Here is a 24735-nt window from a genome sequence, read left to right on the forward strand (position 1 = left end):
ACCTATCGCTTGTATGAAGATGGTCGGTGTGAGAGGGACTGGTAGCCTCGCAATTGGTGTGATTGCGGAGTACATGGCAGACCTGGGTCTTTCAGAAGTTTGAACTTGGTAGTAATTTTTGGCTGGCTGTCAAGGGAGAACCTGGTCTCACTGATGTTTACCAGTGGTGTTGTACTGGCGATGGGTTTCTTCCATTTGCTTCTGTGTTGTGGGGAGTTTCTCATTCTACCCAACCTCATAGTTAGATGTGGCTGTTATTGCTTGTGATAGCACTGTAACATGATGCTGCGGTTACAAGGCAGGTTGGCAGGGCATTTTGATCCTCTGTCCTGTCAGGTTCTGTTATGCTGCACTGGTCTTCAACTTTTCACTGTGGCAAACTTTGAAGCAGACTTTGTTTGCTGGTGGTCCCTAGCTTATTGCACTTAGGTTCTTTAGAGTTCCTTAATTTTCCTTAAAATACCCCTATGTAGCTTTGTTGTTTTCCATACCTGATGCTTATGGATTTCCCAGCACTGATGTTGAGCCTACGGATTAGCTGATCATTTGACTATTCCTAGGAACACCGCCTCACCTGTGCACCGGTGGTCCTGGCAACCAGTCTGGATGTCATTAGGGCTGCTGGCTGGGCTAAACTGTTGACAATGTGTTGACAATGTGGCAGCTATTAAATTGAGGTGTTGGGCTGGACTGGGGTGCTGACTCTATATCTGTGTGACAATTTTTGAAATCCACTGGTTGTCCACTAGTGTGGCCACTAGTTTGGCCCACTGTGGGTAAAAGGAGGAGATGAGCAATGAGAGGAAAAGGGGCTGGGGAAGGCAACACGGTATGCAAGCCGCAACATCATCGTGGCCCTCGCCAGCTACTATGCTGCAGTCTTGCCGCACTTTCGGTGCTGTCGGCGCACCCACACTCGGACTCAGAGCTCCCACACCTGCTCTCAATAGGGCGTGTGAGGTGCCACCCCCACCACTAGCGCCTTCCCTCGAGTCAGCTGGGGAAGAAGGCAGCAGACAGGAGAGCCGGCTCACAGGAGCAGGTAGCGTGCCGCAGGTTGGTGGACCCCTGTGGGCTCTGGGTCGTGGGCCGAGCACCAGTGTCACTCTCCAAGCTCCGGCTTTGTTCATGGCTCCTGCGGCTTTAGTGGGAGTTGGTGCCAGAGTTTTCCCATCGACTGGCACAGCTGCTTGCTTGCTTCCTCCTGCTTTCTAGGCGTTCAGGCCATGTTCTGGTATCTTCGCCAGTGCATGCGTCACACTCCCTAACTGCTGTCCAGTATTCTGTGTCAGACCTGAAATTTAAAGATTATAACGCATCCACTTCTTCCTACACAGGCACCGCTTCCAGTATTACTTCTGGGGAGATCATCAGACCTGCGGCCTGGAGAATTTGTGGTAGCTCTGGGAAGTCCCTTCTCCTTACAAAACACGGTAACAACAGGAATCATCAGTACCACGCAAAGAGGTGGCAAAGAGCTTGGGCTGAAGGACTCTGACATGGAATACATCCAGACGGACGCCATCATCAATGTAAGTTAGGTCTTCAGTATTATCTGCATGAGTCCTCGAAAGTCAGTTCATGCTGTTCTTTTAGATAATGCACCTTTCGCTCTGTTTGTCAAATGAAATACAGGTTAATGTAGGGTTTAAATGTTGTAGCCTGCAAGTAGCTATAAATTGAATTAACCCCTTGCATGCTCATGACGAGCTCAGCTCGTCATGAGCTACAGTGCTCCTGTGCTCATGACGAGCTGAGCTCGTCATGGCCTTTAGAACGCTCGCATGCTGGGCTAATTCCCCTGCTGTCCTGAGCGTTCTAAAGAAACGGGTGTGGCCATTACGAGCTCAGCTCGTCGTGAGCACAGGAGCACTGTACTGCATGACGAGCTGAGCTCGTCATGAGCATGGGGGCGCTGTGCGCGCCCCCCAGCACAGCAGGGGAATGTGCACATCAGGGAAGGGGTTAAGTAGCGTAACAGCAGTTGTTTAACACACGGTGCCCAAAAAACATCTTTATTTGGAAGTCAACAATGACTGCACAAAATCAGGAAAATAATTTCATTATTCCACTCTGGTTGCAACATCACTATTCAACTTTATTAAGTCAGTGAAATAACTAGTCTGTTGTAATAATGTTTTACAGTGGATTAGTGGCTAATGACATCGAAGTATATGCTGAAAGAGAAGCCCCTTGAACGAAGTGCCAACTTCTTGGGCCTTATGCAATTCCTGGGATGGCTATCTTCAGATTTCTTTCCTCTTAGAATTCTTTCTTTCAAATCCACACTCAGGGGCCTATTTACAGAGAGGTTTGCATCACATTTTTACCACGCAAGGTGGTACATGTGCAACGCAAACCTTAACCCCTTCGATGCTCATGACGGAACGGTTCCGTCATGAGCATCAGTCGAGCTATGCTCATGACGGAACCGTTCCGTCATGACCACGCCCGTTTTCGTTAGGGCCCAGCACCGGCGGTAAATCTGCACCTCACAGATCTGGTTAAGTAAGATTTATGAAGCCACACAAAGCCGCTTTGCGTGGCCTTGAGTGGCTCCATAAATCTGGAGTAATGGAATGCAGCGCAAATCACCTGGTTGCCTTACTCTGCCCTGGGACGGTGTTGTATGGGTGTTCCCAGATTTACCAGTCCTGGTAAAGCTGAGAATGTGACAAAAAGTTACACCTTCCCAGGGGAGGCGTAACGAGGAGATATATCTCTGTTTTTCCTTGTTTCTTCCTCTTTCTGTGTGTGCTGCATTCTATATCACACATAGAAAGAGAAAAATGTCTCCCAGGATTGTGACCATTCCTGCACAAAAACAATCCTGCATGCAACACAGGCACCCTTGCCCCACGGTGCAAGGGTGCCTGCGTTGGCGCTAGGCTTCCAAAAGGGTGCCAGCGCATGGGAAAGCACAGGAATGCACTGTATTGCCTTAAATACAGTGTATTCCTGCCCTTTCCCTCTCACGCAGGGCAGCACAGCAAGGCGACTTGCTGTGCTGTACTGCATGATATTTTCCTAAATAGGCCCCTCAGTACTTGATATTGAGATAACTACAGCAGTATGTATATGTATCACACTGCTGGAGTTTATTTGAAGCACACAAAGGTTGATAGGAGACTGCTTGCAATAGATCTAGCCACTGGCAATCTCTCAGGGTAGCACTCCAGCCTATCGTTATTTTGGGAAGTCGAAAGCACATCAGTCTTCACCATGGAAACAGTCTGGCCCCAACTGCCAAGCCAAATCCACCATGAACCTGAATACAAGCAACCCAAAACAGGTTTCGCCCTAGATATGGGCTCATCAGCCAGGTACAGCTTGGTTGCACTGACACAGTGAGCATGGAACCCAAACAGGGGCATACCCACCACCTAGGGCGGTACATGAAACATACAAAAGGTGATTAGAGGTCTCTTGCACTAAGTCTAACCACTGCCAATCACTCAGGTTAGCACTTCAACCCATTGTTCTTCTGCTCACCACGCCACCTCAGTTTGGACCCAGCCAAATCAGTCTTGACGTTACTCCTCGTGGGAACCGTCCAGCCCAAACTACCAAGCCAGGTCCTCCCTGAATTTGAATACAAGAAACCCAGGACCGAAGTTTTCGCCCAAGTTATGGGCGCATCAGCTAGGTAAACTTGGTTCCAGTGACACAGTGAACACTTAGGGCAGTATATGAAACACACAAACATTATGGACTTCATTTGAAGGCAGAAATATATTTGTACTTCATGACACCATTTTAACCACAAAGCTGAGTTCCAGCAAACTGATTAAAACAGTTGCAAAATGGGGTATGGTTTGGCTAAAAGGAAAATGGAGGCATAGCCCTGGAACTCCACGAGTCACAAGACAATCTAAATGAATCACCATGCACAAATACCACTGGAGCCTTTTAATATACCAGAACCTAACGCTGCTTCATGATGCTAAGTGGATGAGCTTCTTTTGAGCCTGTAAACATTATTTACGGTAATTTCCAACAATGTAGGCGAGTGTATCGCCCTGCCTGAGACACACTCGTACCAAGCAAATCCATTGCAGAACCTATGGTCAAGCTTCAGCTAGACACCCATCCATCTTCCATCACAGCTGAAGTGACTAAACAAACTATGCTTTTGCACGTCATAGAGTTTCACTGGCTTCACATGCACGTTCCACCTGACTGTTGTGTAGTTCCCACTAATCCGTAGGATCTGCACATTTGTTTGGTCAACATGAACTTTGGGTGAGGTACCTAGATTGACTCCGGGCACCCCTGCAAGATATGTTGGCCTAGAGACCAGCTAGCTCACATTGCCATCATAAGGCCCCCTAACTTTACCAGGAAGCAAATTGTTTCTGGCAACCACTGAACATGTCAACCCTGACCCCTCAGGGATCATGGAAACAGATCAGAACTTTTCACTCAATCACTCGTGCTTATTTGTGCTCCGAGAAAAATACAGAATACACAGTGGGACATTTTCAATATATTTCTTTAACCAACATTATTCTTGTATAGAATACATGCAGTGCGATAATCAGTAGGCAGAAGCAGATGAAAGTGATTACAAACACCAAAAGAATAAATAGGAGGTACAGTTCTACCATGGTGTTAAAACAGTGTATCTATGGAGGCATATAAACAAAGCAGTAATTAGGTGTATTCCTACTGCAAAACAGTACTCTAAGTTTACCTAGAGTGTGTGTAGGTGTAGAGGCCAAGAATCTCCCTTAGAGATGATCCAACTCCTTTACCTGGAGGGAGAGAATGAAACAAACCCCATGACAAAACCTAGGGGGCTCAGGAATCTCTACCCTGCCTCCTTGTCAACTATTACACTTCTTTTTACAACCACTATCATCTGCCACAAAAACAAGATGGCGGACAACACTTCCTCATTTCGACTGACTGGAATGTTGACAGACGTCAAACAGCCAATCAGAATTCCGCGTGCGCACGCTAAGGTCCGCCCACGTGCAAGGACAGTACAAGGACGGTGCAAGCCCGTGCGCGCACCATGTCCAGCCTATAGATATATAATTTGAAAAAAGTCGATTTTCTCAACAATGACTGAAGGGATTTTCACCAAATATAAAAAAGGCACTTCTGCATACCAGGATCTACCATTTTGCCAAGTTTGCAGTAATTCCATTCAGCCGTTCGGGCTGTAGCTGTGTCTAAAGGTCCTATGGAAAATTGCATTGGACTCAATTTCACATTCAATTTTCTCAAAAACTACTGGAGGGATTTACACCAAACATACAAGAGGCACTGCTGCATACCAGCCCCTACCGTTCAGCTGTTCGAGCTGTAGCCTTGTCAGAATGCCCCTATGGAAATGAGCATGGGAAAAACACGTTTTGGGACCCCCTTTTTTCTCGGCCCCCGCTTGACAAATCCCCCCGAAACTTTCAGGGAAGGAGCGGAGCGCAGCGAGGCAGATTTAAGGAAAATTACAGGCAGATCCCTCAATCGGCGTCAAAGTTATTCCCAATAGAATGTTCGGAATTTCCTATTGTAACTAGGTCCTAACTATATATACCTACTGGCTATCACCAGTAGGTGATATATATATATATATATATATATATATATATATATATATATATATATATATATATATATATATATATATATATATATATATATTTATATATATAAATATACACACACATGCACATATATATATATATATATATATATATTCAATGAAAAAACCATAGTTTTTAGCCCATATATAGTTAGGGATTAGCATTTTCAAAACCTTATTTTACTCGCATAAAACCATTGAAATTCGCATATATAGTTAGATGCGCTAACTATATATCGCGCACCCGCAATCCACTGCTGATGATGTCACATATTACATCATTCATGACATGCTCAGTGACATCACTGATGACATCACTGATGACATCTCAAATGACATCACTGATGACATCACTGATGACATCTCAAATGACATCACTGATGACATCACTGATGGCATCACTGATGACATCACTGAAGACATCTCAAATGACATGTCTGATGACATCTCATTTGACATCTCATTTGACATTACTGAGCACATCACTAATGACATCATTCATGTGATAATACGATGAACCTCTTCAGACTCTAATATAACCTTAGATACACTCAGTGTAAACAGACACTCACAGACTGTCACTCATCCATGGAGTTACTCACACACCTAGTCAGTCATGCAAAGAATCAATCACACCTCCATTTCCTCTACTATACAGTTATACACACCTTACTTATTCAAACATATACTAACACATATTTACTCTCTTATACAATCCCTGATACAAGTTCACAATGATCCATACAGCCACTCACACATTCACTGGCTCTTATGCACAGTTATTTATATATGTCAACTCTCACATGTACTGTGTTTTACATATGTACTTACTTTGACATGTAGCACTGAGATATCCATTCACTCACCAATACACTCATGCACACAGTCAACCGCCCATACAGCTGTTTCCACATGCACTTTTGAACCCATACATCTAGTGAATCAACTGCTCACACATCTATGCACAGAGTCATACACCTCCCAGCCACCCCCACACACTCAGTCTCCCATACAAATACTTGGGCAACCAATCAATAACCCATATAGTTACTCATATAGCTACTGATCAACACATGCAGCAGTTTACAGAACAACAGACATAATGATGCACAAATTAAGACAGTTTAGTCACTAACCCATTCACTCAGTGAGACACATTTAATCACTCACTCATACAGTCAGTCATGCACCTACTAAATCCTTCATCCAGACACTTATACATCCACGCATTCTTCAATATGTAAGACATATTTTAACTTTACAGAAACATACAGTCACTGGATGTTGTCATCAGTGATGTCATCAGTGATGTCATTTGAGATGTCATCAGTGATGTCACTGAGCATGTCATGAATGATGTAATATGTGACATCATCAGCAGTGGATTGTGGGTGCGCGATATATAGTTAGCGCATCTAACTATATATGCGAATTTCAATGGTTTTATGCGAGTAAAATAAGGTTTTGAAAATTCTAATCCCAAACGATATATGGGCTAAAACTTATGGTTTTTTCATTGAATTTCAATGGTTTTTTAATAACAAATATCAAAAGCTGTCAAATGTCAAGTACGTGATAGGTAAAACATTTTCGTGTTTATGCACGCTGATGTGCTTTAAACGCTGCCCCCCCTCTTTTCTCTTAGAAGTACTCTCTCTTTGCAGATAGTGAAGGGTAGTTAAAGCAGGCCTTTGCCCCCGTTGTAATCCGTCGTGCCTGCTTGTCTCTCCATTTGATTGATTGTTATCCAAGCATTTACTATTTTAGAATTGGTTCTCTTTGGTTCATTCTCTATTTACTAACAAGCACAAAGCCGCAATACTCTGTTTAGTCTTTGCAGATAGTGAAACATCGTGTTAAAAAAAAAAATAATCGAGCAAAATCAGTAGGCCACTAATGGGATCTCTTTTTTTGACCTCGCTAAAATAGAAACATTAGGAACAACCCTTCATGAGAAATATGAAACTAGTGAGATGAACTGAGCTCCACACCATGATGGCTGCAAGACAGCTCGGCTCCGCCACCCACCCCGCCCAAAATAACGATAAACTCTATGCAAATATTATAAATATATACAACACACCAGCAAAGTAACAGGGTAAAACATTTTATTAAATAACTATTTACATAACTATTTTATACTTTTTGTTGCCTGGTCCGGATAGCTCAATCGATCGAGCATGAAACTCATGCATTCTGATAGCAAGCGTTGCTGCTGATGCTATGCAAACAAAAACTGGTTTTCAGTTTGTACATTCTTCAAGATTTTTCATCCAAGGCTGGTTGAGAGTTTGTAGAACGATGGCTTCAGATTTTCAACATACGGTGTGGTGGCGCGGACTGGGAGAGTGCGCTTGACTTCTGCCCCCTCCCCAAGTCGTGTTGCCTTGGCGTGGCCTAAGATCGCCCCCGACATAGGCGGCGGGCTCCCGGGGTTCGGCGGAACTTTTTGCCTTTTGATAACTCTTCCATTCTGGACCTTATCCCACAATCCGTTTGACCTGAAGACACGCTGTAGTGGGGCGCCCCTTTACCGTTTCAGTTGCCATTCCGCCCGCTTTTGCTACACTGTGCCTCTTCCGCCATTCAGCTGTTTACTGCCCGCTCTTGCGACTACAGCGTCTCGCTCACCATGTAGTTGAGTTGCTCCCGCTCTTGCGATGCAGCTATAGGCGGCTGCCACAGGACTCTCAAAATAGCGGCCGCCTCTTCAGATTTGGGCGTGGTCCACTAAAATGGCCATGGGACACCTTGGAACTCGGACGCTTGTCTGCTAGGGCTTGGGCCCCATTCTCGAAAGCGTCCACTGAGCCTTGAAGATTCTACAAAAGTCTTGGGGGCCCCCGACTCCCGCAGGCTTCTGGTGGGGAGCGGCTGCCATGATTGCTCGTGGAATGGCCACGACTGAGATACGAGATGGTGGTGCTCTCATGCTAACGCCAGCTTCAGTCTGAAACATCCAGAAACACTGTAGACTACCAATTCGATCAGTTCCGGTAGCGCCCCAACGTGACCCGGTAGGGAAGAACTTGCCCTCCCCTCTTTGACTGATGGTTCTTGTTGCCTGTCCCTTCTGTTGTCATTTAACAGAACTTTTTAGACTGCTGAAAGGGGTTGTGTTCCGACCGCTGGTTGGTGGAGACATTTTGACTATATTCTGGACCTACGTTGTCGCGTAATGCGTTATATGACACGCCGCGTTAGCGCACCCGGAAGTACTCCAGTGCGCGAAGCGCAGCTTCCCGGAAGGGATCCGGGGCGCGGCGCGCAGCGCGTAACGTAAGCATAACAGGTCATGTGACTTGTTAATAAAACTTTTCATTGGTTCATTTTACTTTTGTTATTCTAATGATGAAAGGCTTGGTCATATGACCTAAAAATTACGCTTTTTATTGCTTTCGAACATTATTTTTTCTAAAACATATATGTTATAATGTTCCAGGCTAATGTATTTTCCCGGAAAATTTACAACTGTCCTGCAAGTAAAATATATTCCTTTTTCTAGCAAAAGGGCGTTTCTTCGTCCCATGACGGAGCCGTTGAGCAAAAGATGCTCGGCCTGCTGTCTTAGTCGCTGATACGCCCGAATATCAGATTCTTATCGATCACTTTATGTTGCAGGAGTAAAAAACACAACAGCCCTTGACCATTTATCTTTACTGCGTTCCAGCGTATTATACCTTTTATCCGTCATGTAATTGGACTGCTTTATTTCACTTGCCTTTTACTGATTCGAAAACAGTGACTAAAATTAAAAACTTTACCAATGTAAATACTACTACCATGTTTTGTTTTAAAAACCTTTATTGTGAAAATGTCAGTATACAAATACGGGCCTATAACCACGTGGGCCGGCCACGGAGCAAACTGGAATCGTATATGATGAGGAGACATTTACACTGTAGAGGAACGCAACGAGCGGGCCATTAGGTTGCAAGAACTAAGGTGTCAAACAGTTGCGGAATCAGTGGACGTACATTTTGTAATTAAAATATGACAGGGCCACTTACAATAAAATTATCTAGATATACATTTGCGGGCAAGTACCATGGGTGACGTTAATTCGAACTTTCAATAGTACAGTAATCAATAACACATCAGAACTTAATATCAATAGGGATGTCGAAATATTCAATCAATTCTCATTCCCGCCCGCCATGTGCTTCAAAACTGCATACGTATCTCGTGATATCAAGGTTGTGCAACCAGTACACAACAAGGAGGTACGAGTCCCATTTATACCGGCGCCATTTTGGGCGAGGCCGGGCAGGTCCAGGATATAGTCAAAATATCTCCACCAACCAGCGGTCGGACCAGAACCCCTTTCGGCAGTCAAAAAAGCTTCAGTTAAATGACAACAGAAGACATAGGCAACAAGACCAACAGTCAAAAGAGGGGAGGGCAAGATCTAGAGCCATTGTTCTACAAACTCTCAAGCAGACTTGGATGGAAAAATCCTGAAGAATGTACAAACTGAAAACCATTTTTTGTCTGTATAGCATCACCAGCAACGCTTGAGTCAGCTTTGTGTGAAGCCGCCATTTTTTATTCAATCAATAGCGTCCCCCTGCACACATTCAGGGACCTGGTCGTGTCTAAAGGTTAAACGGATTGTGGGACAAGATGCAAAAAGGAAAAGGAAAAAAGTTCAGCCGGACCATGGAACTTTCGGCGCAGCATTGTAGGATGGCCACACCAGTGCGGCAACTTGCTAGACACCACCTCGGTGCCATCCAGATCTCGGCGCGTTGTGCTTCCTTCGGCCTACTGTAGCCGCAAGTGCGGACGCAACTCAGCTGGATAGCGAGTGAAACACCAAGGGGCGCCCCACTGCAGCCGAGGAGCCTCCATCTTGGGGGCGACGCACAGCATCACATTGCTTTCTCAAACAGCCCCCACTGACTGACGCGACCTCACAGGCCAACGGGGCGCCCCACGCCGAATTTCGGCGCAGCATTGTAGGATGGCCACACCAGTGCGGCAACTTGCTGGACACCACCTCGGTGCCATCCGGATCTTGGCGCGTTGTGCTGCCTTCGGCCTACTGTAGCAGCAAGTGCGGGCGCAACTCTGCTGGACGGTGTGTGAAAAGATAAGGGGCGCCGCACTGCACATCAGGTGCCTCCACCTGGGGAGGCGAGAGAGGCCAGTTTGCGCCACCTCCCCCCCCCCCGAGGCACCCCACGCCGACTTTCGGCGCAGCATTGTAGGATGGCCACACCAGTGCAACTTGCTGGACACCACCTCGGTGCCATCCGGATCTCGGCGCGTTGTGCTGCCTTCGGCCTATTCGCACATCGGTCCGCTACTGACGCCGCCTCACGTGCCAACGGATTTTCTACGCTTTTTATAGCAGCGCGTAACGTAAGCATAACAGGTCATGTGACTTCTTTATAAAACTTTTCATTGGTTCATTTTACTTTTGGTTTCCTAATGATGGAAGGCTTGATCATATGACCTAAAAATATCACTTTTCATTGGATTAAAACATTTTTTTTCCCAAACGATGAAAGCCCCACCTTGTTTCTAGATGTTTCAGATTAAAGCTGGCGTCAGCCTGAGAGCACCACCATCTCGTGGCTCCGTCGTGGTCATTCCGCGAGCAATCATGGCAGCCGCTCCCCACCGGAAGCTTGCAGGAGTCGGGAGCCCCCAAGACTTTTGTAAAATCTTCAAGGCTCAGGGGACGTCCGAGTTCCAAGGTGTCCCAGGGCCATGTTAGTGGACCAGGCCCAAATCCGAAGAGCCGTCCGCCATTTTAAGAGTCCTGTGCCAGCCGCCTATCGCTGCACCGCAAGAGTGGGCGCAACTCAACTACATGGTGAGCGAGACGCTGTAGCCGCAAGAGCGGGCGATAAACAGCTGAATGGCGGGTGAAGCACAGTGTAGCAAAAGCGGGCGGAATGGCAACTGAAACGGTAAAGGGGCGCCCCAGTACAGCCGACGAGCCTCCACCTGGGGAGACCCGTTCACGCCGCCTCCCCCCCTCCTCCCCCCCCGGGGCGCCCCACGCCGTTTTTCGGAGCAGCATTGTAGGATGCCAAAACCAGTGCGACAACTTACTGGACATCACCTGGGTGCCATCCACATCTCAGCGCGTTCTGCTGCCTTGGGACTATTCGCACAACAGACTGCTACTGACGAGGCCTCCCCGCGCACCCCCCGGGACGCCCCACGCCGTTTTTCGGAGCTGCATTGTAGGATACCAAAAACCAGTGCGGCACCCAGGTAACATCACCTGGGTGCCCTCCAAAACTCAGCACGTTGTGCTGCCTTGGGACTATTCGCACAAAACACAGCTACTGACCATTGTTGCTTCTTTTTTCAAAAAAATGTTTAAATGTATTTACTGTTTTTGTTGCGTTCTATATATTTAAAAGTTATTAAAGTGTTATAATCCTACTTTGTTGGAGTACTATATATTTATAATGTGACACATAATTGTAAAATCTTTGATGTACAAAGAGGCATCCCTAGAATCTTCCGCTTCAGGCTCGGTCCCACACACCCTCACAGTGAGAATCCCCTCCCCAAGCACAATACAGGATGGTTATCAGATAGTACGAACGCGTGTGGTGTGACAGATCTACTGTAACTCCTTTGAAGAGGGGTGATTCTCTACAGCTGGGGCCATAAACTACATCTGCAGGGCTAGGTGATAGCCTGGGACCGGCCTGAACAATCGGACACAGAGGAAGAAGAGTGTCAGAGGGTGCGGTAGTGAATAGGGTGAAAGGGTGGTGTCGGGCGGGCACAGGGTGTGATTCTCAGGGAAGAGCAGCGCACATGGGAGCAGGTTTCTGGCCCATGCATGAGAGAGAGAGCGGGGGTGACCAGTGCGTGGAGGAGATGCTTGCGAGGGTGAGGAGCCATGCTGAGGATCGGCGGCGTGCAGAGAGTGGGTCTGGTCAAGGCATCTAAAATGGCTGCCGTGCTCAACAAAAGTGTGGCATTGCAAAAAAGACAAGATGGCGCAGACAATGTTTATCAATAAGGATTAATTTATAACAATTATTTAAAACAAAATATTTACTCCCAGTGACAAAATGGCGGTCAGCACTTCCTGATTTCCATCGAATCGAACGTTAACAGACGTCACGCAACAAAAAAAAAACGCTCACGCACAGCCGCTGGAAGACATGTATCAACATATATGAGCCTCCTCAGCCACCCTCAGAAAACAAAAGGGGTCAGGATACATCTCCTGTACCCCCTTATACCTAGTAATTTAATAAAATCGAAACACAAAATGGCGAATTCACGTTTCGCTACCAGTTTGCAAACCGAGAAGCGCTTCTACCTCCAAAAATCAAATTTTTATTATTTGCCCCACGGGACCCTTTAATAATCCCAACATCATTCCTAGGGGGTCAAGAGAGGTCTACCTAGCCCCCTTTCATTAAATTCCCCCTTCGTTTTTCTCCTCCTCTTGTCTCTCGATCCTACCGACAGACAAGATGGCGGCCGCACCGGACTGTTTAGAATGTTGACAGACACCAGAGAGCCAATCAGCTTCGCTACGCAAAGCTCCGTTACGCGAAAAGTACGCGATCTGGGACGCTGTCACAGATATACCTGTTTTTTAAACGTTAATTTCTCAAAATCCACTGGAGCACATATATTGAGACCCAGCAAAGGCACATCGGGCTAACAGTCCCTATAATTTTGCCAAGTTTCGTGCAAATCCATTCAGCCGTTAATTTGCGAACCGAGAAGCGCTTCTACCGTGAAAAATCAAATTTTTTTAATTTTCCCCACGGGACCCTTTAATAACCCCAACATCATTCCTAGGGGGTCAAGAGGGGTCTACCTTGCCCCCTTTCATTAAATTCCCCCTTCGTTTTTCACCTCTTCTTGTCTCTCGATCCCACCGAGAGACAAGATGGCGGCCGCTCCGGACTGTTTAGAATGTTGACAGACACCGGAGAGCCAATCAGCATCGCTTCGCAAAGCTCCGTGACGCGAAAAGTACGCGATCTGGAGCGCTATCTGGGACGCTGTCATAGATATATAAATTTTTTAAAACGTTAATTTCTCAAAATCCACTGGAGCACATATATTGAGACCCAGCAAAGGCACATCGGGCTAAAAGTCCCTACAATTTTGCCAAGTTTCGTGCAAATCCATTCAGCCGTTCGAGCTCAAAGTGAGGCCAAACGCCCTATGGAAATTAACATGGGAAAAACGCGTTTTGGGACCCCCCTTTTTTCTCGGCCCCCCCTTGACGAACCCCCCCCCCCCCCAAATTTTCAGGGGCTGCTCAGAAACAAAATGTGCCATTTTCTTGAAAATTTCAGCCGATTCCGTCCACAAACGCCAACGTTATTAGACATAGAATTTTCAAAAGTCCCATAGAGAAAAAATCCTAACTATATATACCTACTGGTGATAGCCAGTAGGTAATATATATATATATATATATATATATATATATATATATATATATATATATACACCCCAACCACCCTTATTAATTATCTTCCTATCTCTATATAAAAATCAATACCTGGCGCTCTACAATGCCCCGCCCATGCACCAGACTAAGACCGTCCACGCTTCCCCATCCAAATCCACTTTTTCCTCTATTCATCAGAGAAGAGAGACAGTTCTACTACTGCAGGGTTCTCCAAAGTGAGTCCTAGAGGACCGACACTATGTTAGATTTTTAAGATATCAACATTTATCTAGATGGGGAAATGCTAAAAATCTGGCATGGATCCAGCCCTCCAAGGTCCATCTTTAGAGAACCCTGTACTACTTCAAAGAGCAATTGCCAGGGAGCTCTGGTTTCCACTGTCACTCACTTGTCTCCACAGAGCGAAGGCATGGATTGGCATTCCTCCACCTCTCTCGGGTCAGTGAAAATTTAAGAGAGGTGGAAGAGACAGCGGACAGTCATTCCCCATTCCAGTGCTTCCCTCGGGTCTCCGGAGATCAGAAGGAGGTGGTGGATTTGTGTCCACGACTCAGGCTAGGTATTTCTTTGTTTTGATTTCAGAGCAGTGAAAAAATGAAAAACTAATTTTTCCTCTGCTCTAATGTCAAAGGTTTGTGAAAGTTGTGTTCAGGATATTGGTTTCCTATGAAAACAATACACAGCACAAATGTTGAAGGGCAATTGCAGACCGCTGGCTTTGTACATCCGTTTCAGTCCTTTGCAGCAGATAATATAATATGGGATATCCATCAGAAATAGTGTGCACTGTGGAAACTGCCTGTTAAAAATTGATAGTGGAACAGTAGTCAGACTATGTATCTCATATGCTGTGCCCCAGTAGAAAACCAATAAATCCAGTTCTCATGGAAATAATCCCTATTTTAAATGCTGTCCTAGAATATATATTACCCACCATGTATTCAGTATCATTAATATCCATTTAATGCTACAATACCTGAAATACAGCTGGTAAGAAATGCTGTTGTGTTGCCATATGCCAGGGCATTACCATTATATATCGCTGATGTTGCTTAAATGTTCCATGGTACTTTGAAAAACATCATAGTCCGGTTGAATATATAAACGTTCACCTAGTAACAAGACATAAGCAGGTAAAAATAATGCAATAAATGAAGCTAACCATGGTAATTAACCCCTTCTCTGTGGGGGGTTTTCACCTGCTGAGCGGGGGGAGAAAGGCCGCGCGCGGCGCCACTGTGCTTGTGACGAGCTCGCTCTTCATGAGGCACAGTGGAGCTGCACTCAGGACGAGTGGAGCTCGTCACGACCACACCCGTTTTGAAATGTTCTGCACAGCGGGGAAATTATTCCCGCGTGTGAACGTTCCAACGGTCATGACCAGCTCAGCTCATCATGAGTGCAGCTCAACCGTGCCTCATGACGAGCTGAGCTTGTCATGAGCACGCAACGGGTTAAAACAGAGCATAACATTATCAGAAGCCTATTCAGTGTGTAAAACCTGGACGGTCTAATGGTACGTGCGTTTAATATGATAAAACAGATTAAACAGCTCCAGCTGTTTTTGGAATTACATTCCTCTTGTGACAACAGGAAGGACTTATGGTAATTTAAATGTAGGAGTGGTGAGGCTAAATGGTCTTGACAGAAAGTGCATGCTTTGTAAATGACGCAACAGGCGGGGGTGTTGTTATTGCAAGTGTCATTGTGTTCCCCTCTGAATCCTGCACAGGGGATTGTTTGAACTAGGGAGGGTGGCGGTCTCCATGCACACTGCCTCTCTGGGTTTGCACTCCCTAACTTGGGCCTAACTCCCTGATCCTCTTTGCTGGCACCGCCAGTTTGCTGGTGTGAGGGTGATCATAGGAATCTAAAGGGATGCTTGCATGCAAAGATTAGCATCATCAATCAATCAATCAACCAGGATTCTTATAGAGCGCAGCTAATCACCCGTTAGGGTCTTGAGGTGCTGGGGAGGGTTAGGAGGGGTGGGTCTGCAGTTCAGTCTCAGAGCCAGGTCTTGAGGTCCTTCCTGAATTGAGCACATGGCACCTGTCCTCGCGAAAGCAAGGTGGAGGGAACAGAGGTGGGGCTCCAAATGCCCAGCCTTGCTCTGCCCGCTTTCCATCTGTCCCTGGAAGTTTTAATAATCCACATTTGTAAAGCGCACAATCACCCGTAAGGGTCTCAAGGCGCTGGGGGTCGTCGGGAAGATTAAGCAAGCTATTGCCCAGAGTCACATGGTGCTGGGCTAATCTGCCGTCGGTGCCAGGGATCAAACCATGATCCTCAGATTCCGGAGTCAGTCGCCCTAGCCGCGGCGCCACACCTCTTCCACCTCTTCATTGATGCAGGATAGTTTTCCAAACTATCCTGTATCAATGATTGTTCACCATCCCCCGCTTGCACACAGCCCTCTCCACCCCACTCCTTCCCCCGCCCCAAAGTACTTTGATGTTGGAGTCAGAAAGTATAGCCTTGCTTTTAGATTTTAAAGTAGTTCAGTAGAGTACATACTTAGGCAAAGATACAGATGCTAGCTTGTTTTGATTCACATATTGATACTTCCCTCACTTGTAGTGTCTAACTAATCGTGTAAACGTTTTTCGAGTGGTTACAATGTTATAAGAACTTCATTCTGGTATCTACAAGCTAATATACACTGTTTTTCTTTTATTTTGTTACAGTATGGAAACTCTGGGGGACCGCTTGTAAACTTGGTAAGTTTACTTTTGCTACTTTGTAATTCTATCTTGGTTTACCAAACCAGGAGTCCTTTAGAGTTTCTTTTAGATGCATTGTTACTCTTTTCATGCATGAACAATCTCTGTAGACTTTTGGATGCAGATAGCACTGTTAATTTATAGTGAACTGGCACCATATTTACTCTTGAACCCAAAAATGATGGGGAAAGTCCACTTACCATCAATTTGTAAATCGTGGTTTATTCGATTTTGCAAAATCAAAAAATTAGATTATTGTAAAAGTGAATAATTCTCAAAACTTTGTGTACACTTCAAACCCCACTTCTCTGATAACGTGTGTCATGTCAGCACATTGTGTCAGTTGTGTGTAACACACAATGTAAATTACTTATAAGTGTAAGTAGATGGTCATCAATGAATTGCCATCTATAGTTGATATGGCTCACAGTTTAGGCAATAGATGACATCCAGTGTCATGACTTCAAAACCACCATACCCCTCTAACTCATTCATACCTCATTCCATTTGAGCCAACACCCACGCTCATGCGTGGACACCCAAGCACACAAATCAAAGCGCTTTGATGCTGCCTAGTCCTGCGGGCTCACCATCCTAATAAAAGATATGTGCACATTTGTGGTCATTCACACACATCTCAAAAGTCTTCCACATAAGCAAACAACAAATACAACCTTTTTTTCTGGCACTCATGGTGTAGAGTGCTACCTATCAGATAATGTTCTCCAGTGCCCTGCAGTGTGGCATAAAGTATTATGCAAATGCTAAGATACAATATAATAGCACTGGTACTAACTTTTAGAAAGACAGCAAAAATGAATCTAGTTCCACCTGTCTCTTATTCCAAATTTGAGATAATGGGTAAATGGCCCCTTCCCTGCACAAGGGAGTCCTCTTATCCCCATTCTGTATTTACTGAAAAAATAACTTTAAAAAAAATGAAAATATTTTTACAAATGAATTGCATTAACTGGGTATTTCCATTAATTCACACTGTTTATGGTTTACCTGTATCTCAGTTTCACCCTCAAGGAGCAGGCCACAATGCCCAAGGTCATGTCAATTTATTGACTTTACAGCTCTTAGTCCCTGGGGTTCCAGAGGGATAAGGCAATACATGTCACAACATTACACAGTTGTCCTAAATTCCCCAGGTCCTCATAAACAGGCCTGCCAAAGACGCCTGGTTATTTTAAATTTCCTACACTGGCCTTGAGCTTCATATTTGAACACATTATGTTAAGCCCATTAACCTTGCAGTGACAAGTTCTTTGAACATACTTTGAACATACACATATGAGCCACCAATTTTGCCATGGATTCATGATTTTCCAAGCTTTATTTACTGGAAAATTTTAATTTGTTTAAAGCATAAAGGGCTTAACTTTTCCCTGCCAAAAAGGTGATTCTGATAACGTGTTTTGTTGCTTTGATAATACAGCACTTTCACAGTTGCAGCACACATGGAAAGAGCTAAAAACGTGGAGAAATTAATCATTTCTCCTCGTATCAGCATTTCTAACGCCTGGTAATCCATTATGTTAGAATGGTGCTGTTTTTGCCGCAGCCTCAGCCTCAGCCTTGAAAATATGGGGTAGAGTCAAAAAGCAACGGAAAGGGGCATATTTATAAGGTTGCATTAAACGACGTTAATTGGCTTTGCACCCCCTCGGAAATATGGAAAATGTCGCTATGCCACCGGAGCGTCAAACAAAAGTGACACTCTGGTGATGATAGGGGCATGTACATATTCCCCTCAATTTGCTGGGCTACTTTGCATCAAAACTTAGTAAATCTGCCCCCAAGAGTTGTTTGGCGGGTGCAACTCTTTGTCTCCAAAGACACATTATTATTATTATTATTATTATACAAAATTTATAGCGCGCTCAGTTACCCAGGAGCATCCCGTAGTTATGCCAATAGATGTCATTCTACAACCCGCCGTCCTATCATTACAGTGATTCCCTTTAGCAAGTCATCTCTCGTGCTGATTTAATTGTTTCTAGTTTTCCTGCTGCTGGATAGAGTAAGCCACCTTCATTTCATTACCTATTACTTTCGTGGATTTAGGACGTCATCACGAAATTGAGAGTGCAGCATCATTGTATTTGATTAGAACTCATAACCTTTCAACTCTTGGGTGCTAATGCATCCTCTTGACTATGTAATGTGTAAATCTGAGCTCGTTTACATTATTCTTTGCGCCCCCTACAGGACGGAGAAGTCATAGGAATAAACACCTTGAAGGTGACTGCTGGAATATCTTTTGCTATCCCCTCAGACCGAATTCGCCAGTTCCTGGCAGAATCTCACGATCGCCAGATAAAAGGTAAGCTCCTATTTGTGAAATGATATGTCGTAGCTTTTATTTAATTTGTCCAAGGCGAAGAAATGTGAGTTTGAAGAGTTTAAAGACAGATTTACATACACTCAATAGATTTGGCAAACTCGGGATCCCAAAGTGCAAGTTCTTTTTATGTCGATGTATTTATTTATTCATTTATTTATTGATCTATTGGGCATTTGTAACATGATCGATATTCAGGAGGCTGCTTCATAGTTCTGGGTGAGCAGATGGTGGGAAGGGGCAGAATGTGGTGGTGAGAGGTAAAGTGGTTTTTAGTTGAAGCCAAAAGGTAGAGGGTGTGGCCAACGGGCAGAGCTGCCGACTTTGGGGTGGGGGGGGGAGGGGCAGGCTCGAGCCTTGGCGTCGGCTCAGTATCCTCTGATTCTGAGCAAATCACCTAATCCCCCCGTGCCTACCAGAAATGAATGTGTTCTTGTCTAAAGTAATTGGAACTCATGTAAAGCACTCCAATACCTTCGGCTCGATTTGGCGCTATATACATCTGCAAACAAGGTGAAAGACAGAAATCATAAAGAATGTATTAGAAGTGTCAACTGGGGCTAGTAAAGCTACTAGTCGAACATCGTTTCCTGATGTGAAATGCCAATACCCGATGATAATACTTTAAATTGGATGAGGACAATGAATATCTATTTTCTACGATCGTTCACAAATTACGTTTCCTCCCAACTTGCTTATATAACCAATGTATGGTTGCTTACCTGCTGCCATCATCTGTCAGGACTGGAATTTCTGCTTAAATCATCTTCTGATACCAGTGTGTGATTACTTCCTGCCACCGTCAGGACTGGAAATTGCTGCTCAAATCTGCTTCTATTACCCATGTGTGGTTACTTGCTGCCACCATGTGTCACAACTGGAAATTGCTGCTCAAATTTCCTTATATTACCAATGTGTGGTTACTTGCTGCCACCATGTGTCAGAACGGGAGATTGCTGCAAAAGCTTCTATTACCAATGCGTGTGGTTCCTTGCGGCTGCTACTATGTGCCAAAACTGAAAATGACTTCTCCAATCTTAAACTTTACATGGTTGTTTCTCATTGGAATTGCAGGAGCATACCTTTAAGATAAGGATGGACATTCGTTGATGGTAATATACTGGGATGCCAAACCTGCCTTTTTCGGGGGACCGCTACTTCTTCTTGAGTACATGTTTACTTTGAGATCAATTCAGTGCTTCAAATGGGCCTGTCCGGTACTGAGAATCGGCACTTTTTTACTTTGATAGGTAGAGTACCAGAACTTCTCAAGAGAAATGTAATACTTTTAATTGGAGAGTACCAGCACTTCTCAGAAACAAGCAGGTACTCTGGCACAGAGTACCTGCACTTCTATATTTCCATTTCAAGCACTGGATCAAATCGACAAATTACTAGTCTCTCAAAGGCTGACAAGTTTCTACACCTCTCCGTATCAGTAATTGCTAAGATTTTTAACAACCTTATTACTTATTGCATTGACAACAAAATGCATTTTTGGTCGTTATTTTTATTTTTATGACACTGACCTAATGATAATATTTGTATGAACCTCTTAATAGTGTATTCTTGATAATAGTATTTTGTCATAAAGGTTTCTTGATAGTACTATGCTCTATCTGCTAAACAGGGCATGCAGACTCTTCTAGGCTTTAATCATGAGGTGATATCAATGGCTACTAGTATACTGAGGTTGATCTTGCTGTGGTTCTGCAAACTCAGCCAAGTACACTCCTTCCACACTTGACTGTCAGGGTAGCGAGGGCAACAGCAAAAGGTCTGTCAGGGAGTTTGAGAGCTGCGAACTCAACAATCAAAAAACAGGTACAATAACAGACTGTCGGGGCATGGTCTCACCGAGCAGCAAGATAGCCGCTCTTTGAGTGAGCTCTGCCGGCCGACCTTAATTTGCACCAGCGGCGCTAACAGCATCAGAAATCATGTTCCTGACATTGCAGTGAACAAAATGATGTTGCTCTGTGGGAGAAATGATCGTTGTATGCTGTGGCTCACTTTGCACCCCAGATCAGGTGTGGGCCTCCCATCTCTGTGAGCCCCTGCAGAGTGAGTTGCTGGGGCTGCTGGCTGATCGCTGGCCTCACCAGACAAACATCGGACTGGGCAACAGATGCCTGCAAGGTCCCGCTGGGTCTAACACACTATTGTTTTACTGGCAAATTGGGCCCCTGATACAAAGGATCGGCCACGGAAGGAGACAGCACTAGGGTGTTAAACACCAGTAAAGTAACAATACAGCGGCTCACCACATGGACAGGGTGACTCACTCATTGATGCTGTAAGCGTCAACTGGCTTGTGAGTGGGCAGCAACGCGTGTGCTGGAGGATTGCATCTCAACAGAGGCTATAGCCTGCAGGTACAACAAGTGCCTCTCCTACGCCCAAATACAAACCGATCTGCTGTGCTTGGGTGGACGCAGCCTTGTAGGTAGGGGCCCACTGCTCCATTTGAAGGATCTGCCTGGCGATGCAGCGACTAGTGGTCTCAGGTTGTGCACCATGAATTGTGCTGCTCCGGTGGGGCAAACTCTTACTACTATTGAATCAGATCTGCAGATCAGTACAGAGATGGGGAAGACAGATACCAAGCAGTCAAAGTTATCCTTTGACAATAAACAACACACACAACAAACAGACTCCGGGACTGAAAGGGAAGGGGACAACCTCCCAACGATGCCAACAGAGGATCACAGCGAAGACATGGGTGCTCTTTTACTGGAAATGAGGTCCAGCCTTAAGACTATTGCCACCAAACGTGACAGGCTTACCTCACAACTGGATCAGGTTAAGAAACGGGTTGACACACATAAATCTAGGGTGGACCAACTAGAGAATCGCTCCTCGGATGCCCATGACTTTCAAGTTGAGGCCAAGGAACAGTTGTTACAAATGGACAAGGTCTTGACCCTGATTTGAGCCAAAAATTATCACTTAGAAGCCAGGTCTAGGTGTAACAACGTTCGAATAATGGGAATTCCCGAGACAACTGTCATTTCTAAGATGGACTCATATGCGGAAGAGCTGCTGCAAGACTTGTTTGGGTTTGACCTATCGTCAGTATTTATTGTTGAGCGAGCACACTGCACCCTGGTCCCTAGGCCTCCTATGGGCTCCCCTCCTTGACAGATCCTGGTCCGGCTGCTGAATTACTGGGACTGAGATGTGGTGCTTCACCTAGCCAGGGCAGGGGTCCATTGAATACCAAGGCAACACCGTCTAATTTTTTCCTGACTTCGTTTCTACAGTCCAGGCGGCAAGGCGTGAATTTGTGCCAGTCAAATGCCTGTTTCTACAGGCAGAGATCCCGTATGTTCTACTGTACCCCGCAAAACTGAAAGTCCCATACAATGGCACCACCCATTTTTTTCACCAATGCTAAATCACCAAAGAAGTTTGCTAAGCATGTGTGAGGGAAGATAGGCACCAAAGGTCAATCAAGTCCTGAAAAGACCCTCAGCGATAATGACTGAATGCTACTTGTTATTGGTGTCCAGTCTTTGTTCCTAACTTCCAAGACTTTGAGTGGATGGAGGCAGGATGACACAGCCAGCCGACTTGTCTGCTGGGTTGGAATCATGTACAATAAGCACGTCATGGGCATGGAGCACTGTTGGTAACCACGCACTACAGGTGCCCTAGATATTGCTCGGCCACCCCGCCTTCGGGCAGGGCTGTGTGTCGGCGACCTCGTGCCTCCAGGGAGAGCTCTCAAGTTCTGCTACCGGGTCTTGACCTGGGGCACATTGTTACATATGTTTTGTAATGGATTTCATGCACAACCTAATTGGGGGGTTGGTGTGGGTGGGTGGGTGGGAAGGGATGTTGCAGTTGGTAATTTAGACAGGAGAGCGCTGTACACTTTTACACGCACTACGGTTATAGACCACATACACGATGGACATAGTCAAGATCGACCGGGTTGGCTGGTGCTCCAGCTGGGGGTACAGGAGGGGGTACTCCGCACACAACTACAGCGCACTATGATAGGACTATTCGGCGGGTATATTGATGTCAAGAGGACATGACAAACTTTAGATTTTTAACTTGGAATATACACGGGTTGAATGATTGTAGGAAAACTAGGCTACTCCGTGCTTTTCTAGGTAGACATCACATAGATATATGTATGATTATGGGTAGGAATTTTAACGCTGTGTTATCCGACACACTGGACAGGAAAGACGCATCCCGCAGTATGCACTCTTGCTATAAACGCGCTAATGAGGGACAGAGGGTTGACAGACATCTGGATGACGAGACACCCAGAGTAATGGAGGGAACATGTGTATCAGCGTACCATGGGGCAAGGTCCCGTATAGACTTTTGGCTGGTGTCGCATGACATCGCAGCCTGGACTTCTGATAACACACACTTCTCCAGGATGCTGTCCGACCACGCCTCTTGCCTGTTATAAGTGACAATCCCCAATATCTCACCACAGATTTTTAGCTGGAGATTGGCCCTGAATGCCCTTCTGGACTCAGCTTTTAGAGAGGAGATACATAAGGACATTGAAGAATATTTTGAAACAAATGCTGGTTCTATGTCCACATACCCAACACTTTGGGAGGCATTTAAGGTGGTTATATGGGGCAAGTGCATATCACACCATGCAGGTGTGCTCAAGGCTATCAGTGGTACGCTGGCTTCTCTTGAGACTCGAATCAGGGACCTAGAGACTAATTAGCATAAAGCAGAGGACCCTGCAATATTTCCTATTATTAGGGAGCTTGTCACTGAATTTGAGACAGAGGCTCAACGTGTGGTAAAATATATGGGAAAATACACACAAGCCAGACGCTACAGGGAGGGAGACAGGCCTGAAAATACCCTAGCAAATATGCTGAGGACACCTTAAGAGGCCCTCGTGAGATCCTAGAGGAATTTACAAAATTTTACACCAAGGTATACACAGCCACGCATTGGACTGTGCCAGAGGAGTTTTAACCCTTTCTTGAGTCTATAGAGCTGCTCTAGCTGGGTAGGGCACATAAGGAATGCCTGGATGAGCTCTTCACGTCCAGTGATATCCTGCAGGTGATTGGCAGTCTGCTTGAAAACAAAGCCCCTTGGTCAGACGGGTTAACTACTGAATTCTATAAGGCCTATGCTGATTTACTGGCATGTCACCTGCTGGTGGTATTTCAGGAAGCTCAAGATACCGGCGAGCTCCCCCCTTCAATGAGAGAGGTGATTATCTTGACGCTGTTGAACCCCGAGAAACCCTGCCAGGAGATGGATTCCTACAGCCCACTTTCTTTAATTAATATAGATGCCAAAATGTATGCCAAATTACTGGCCAATAGACTACAGCCCTTACTTCCTATGATAGCGAGACCCAATCAATACGGGTTTATTCCCGGCAGATCCACAGCCCATAACCTTTGCACCTTCTTCACAGTGCTGCACTACCTGAATCCTGAAGCCAATGCGCTTGTGGCGTTCCTGGACGCTACAAAAGCGTTTGACTCAGTGGAATGGCCCTGTCTGTTTACCATATTGGGGTGGATCGTATTCAGTCTAAACTTCATAGCACTAATCAGACTATTGTACACAAAACCTTTGGCAACTCTGCGCATGAACGACATGATCTGAAACCCCTTTTATATCTCCTGGGGGACACAGCAGGGATGCCCCCTGT

At 45.4% G+C, this 24735-nt stretch overlaps 1 protein-coding gene across 1 annotated transcript in view; it reads left to right on the forward strand.

Annotated features, from left to right (window-relative positions):
- Positions 1 to 24735, forward strand: part of LOC147683286 (serine protease HTRA1-like) — a 567779-nt gene that overhangs the window by 435691 nt on the left and 107353 nt on the right. The window contains exons 4-6 of the mRNA XM_086943738.1: positions 1338 to 1532; positions 16694 to 16726; positions 18944 to 19058. Coding sequence (XP_086799864.1) covers positions 1338 to 1532; positions 16694 to 16726; positions 18944 to 19058 — 343 coding nt within the window. The remainder of the gene's footprint in view (positions 1 to 1337; positions 1533 to 16693; positions 16727 to 18943; positions 19059 to 24735) is intronic.

The sequence above is a fragment of the Lissotriton vulgaris genome, chromosome 11, assembly GCF_964263255.1.
Source record: "Lissotriton vulgaris chromosome 11, aLisVul1.2, whole genome shotgun sequence".
Taxonomy (NCBI): domain Eukaryota; kingdom Metazoa; phylum Chordata; class Amphibia; order Caudata; family Salamandridae; genus Lissotriton; species Lissotriton vulgaris.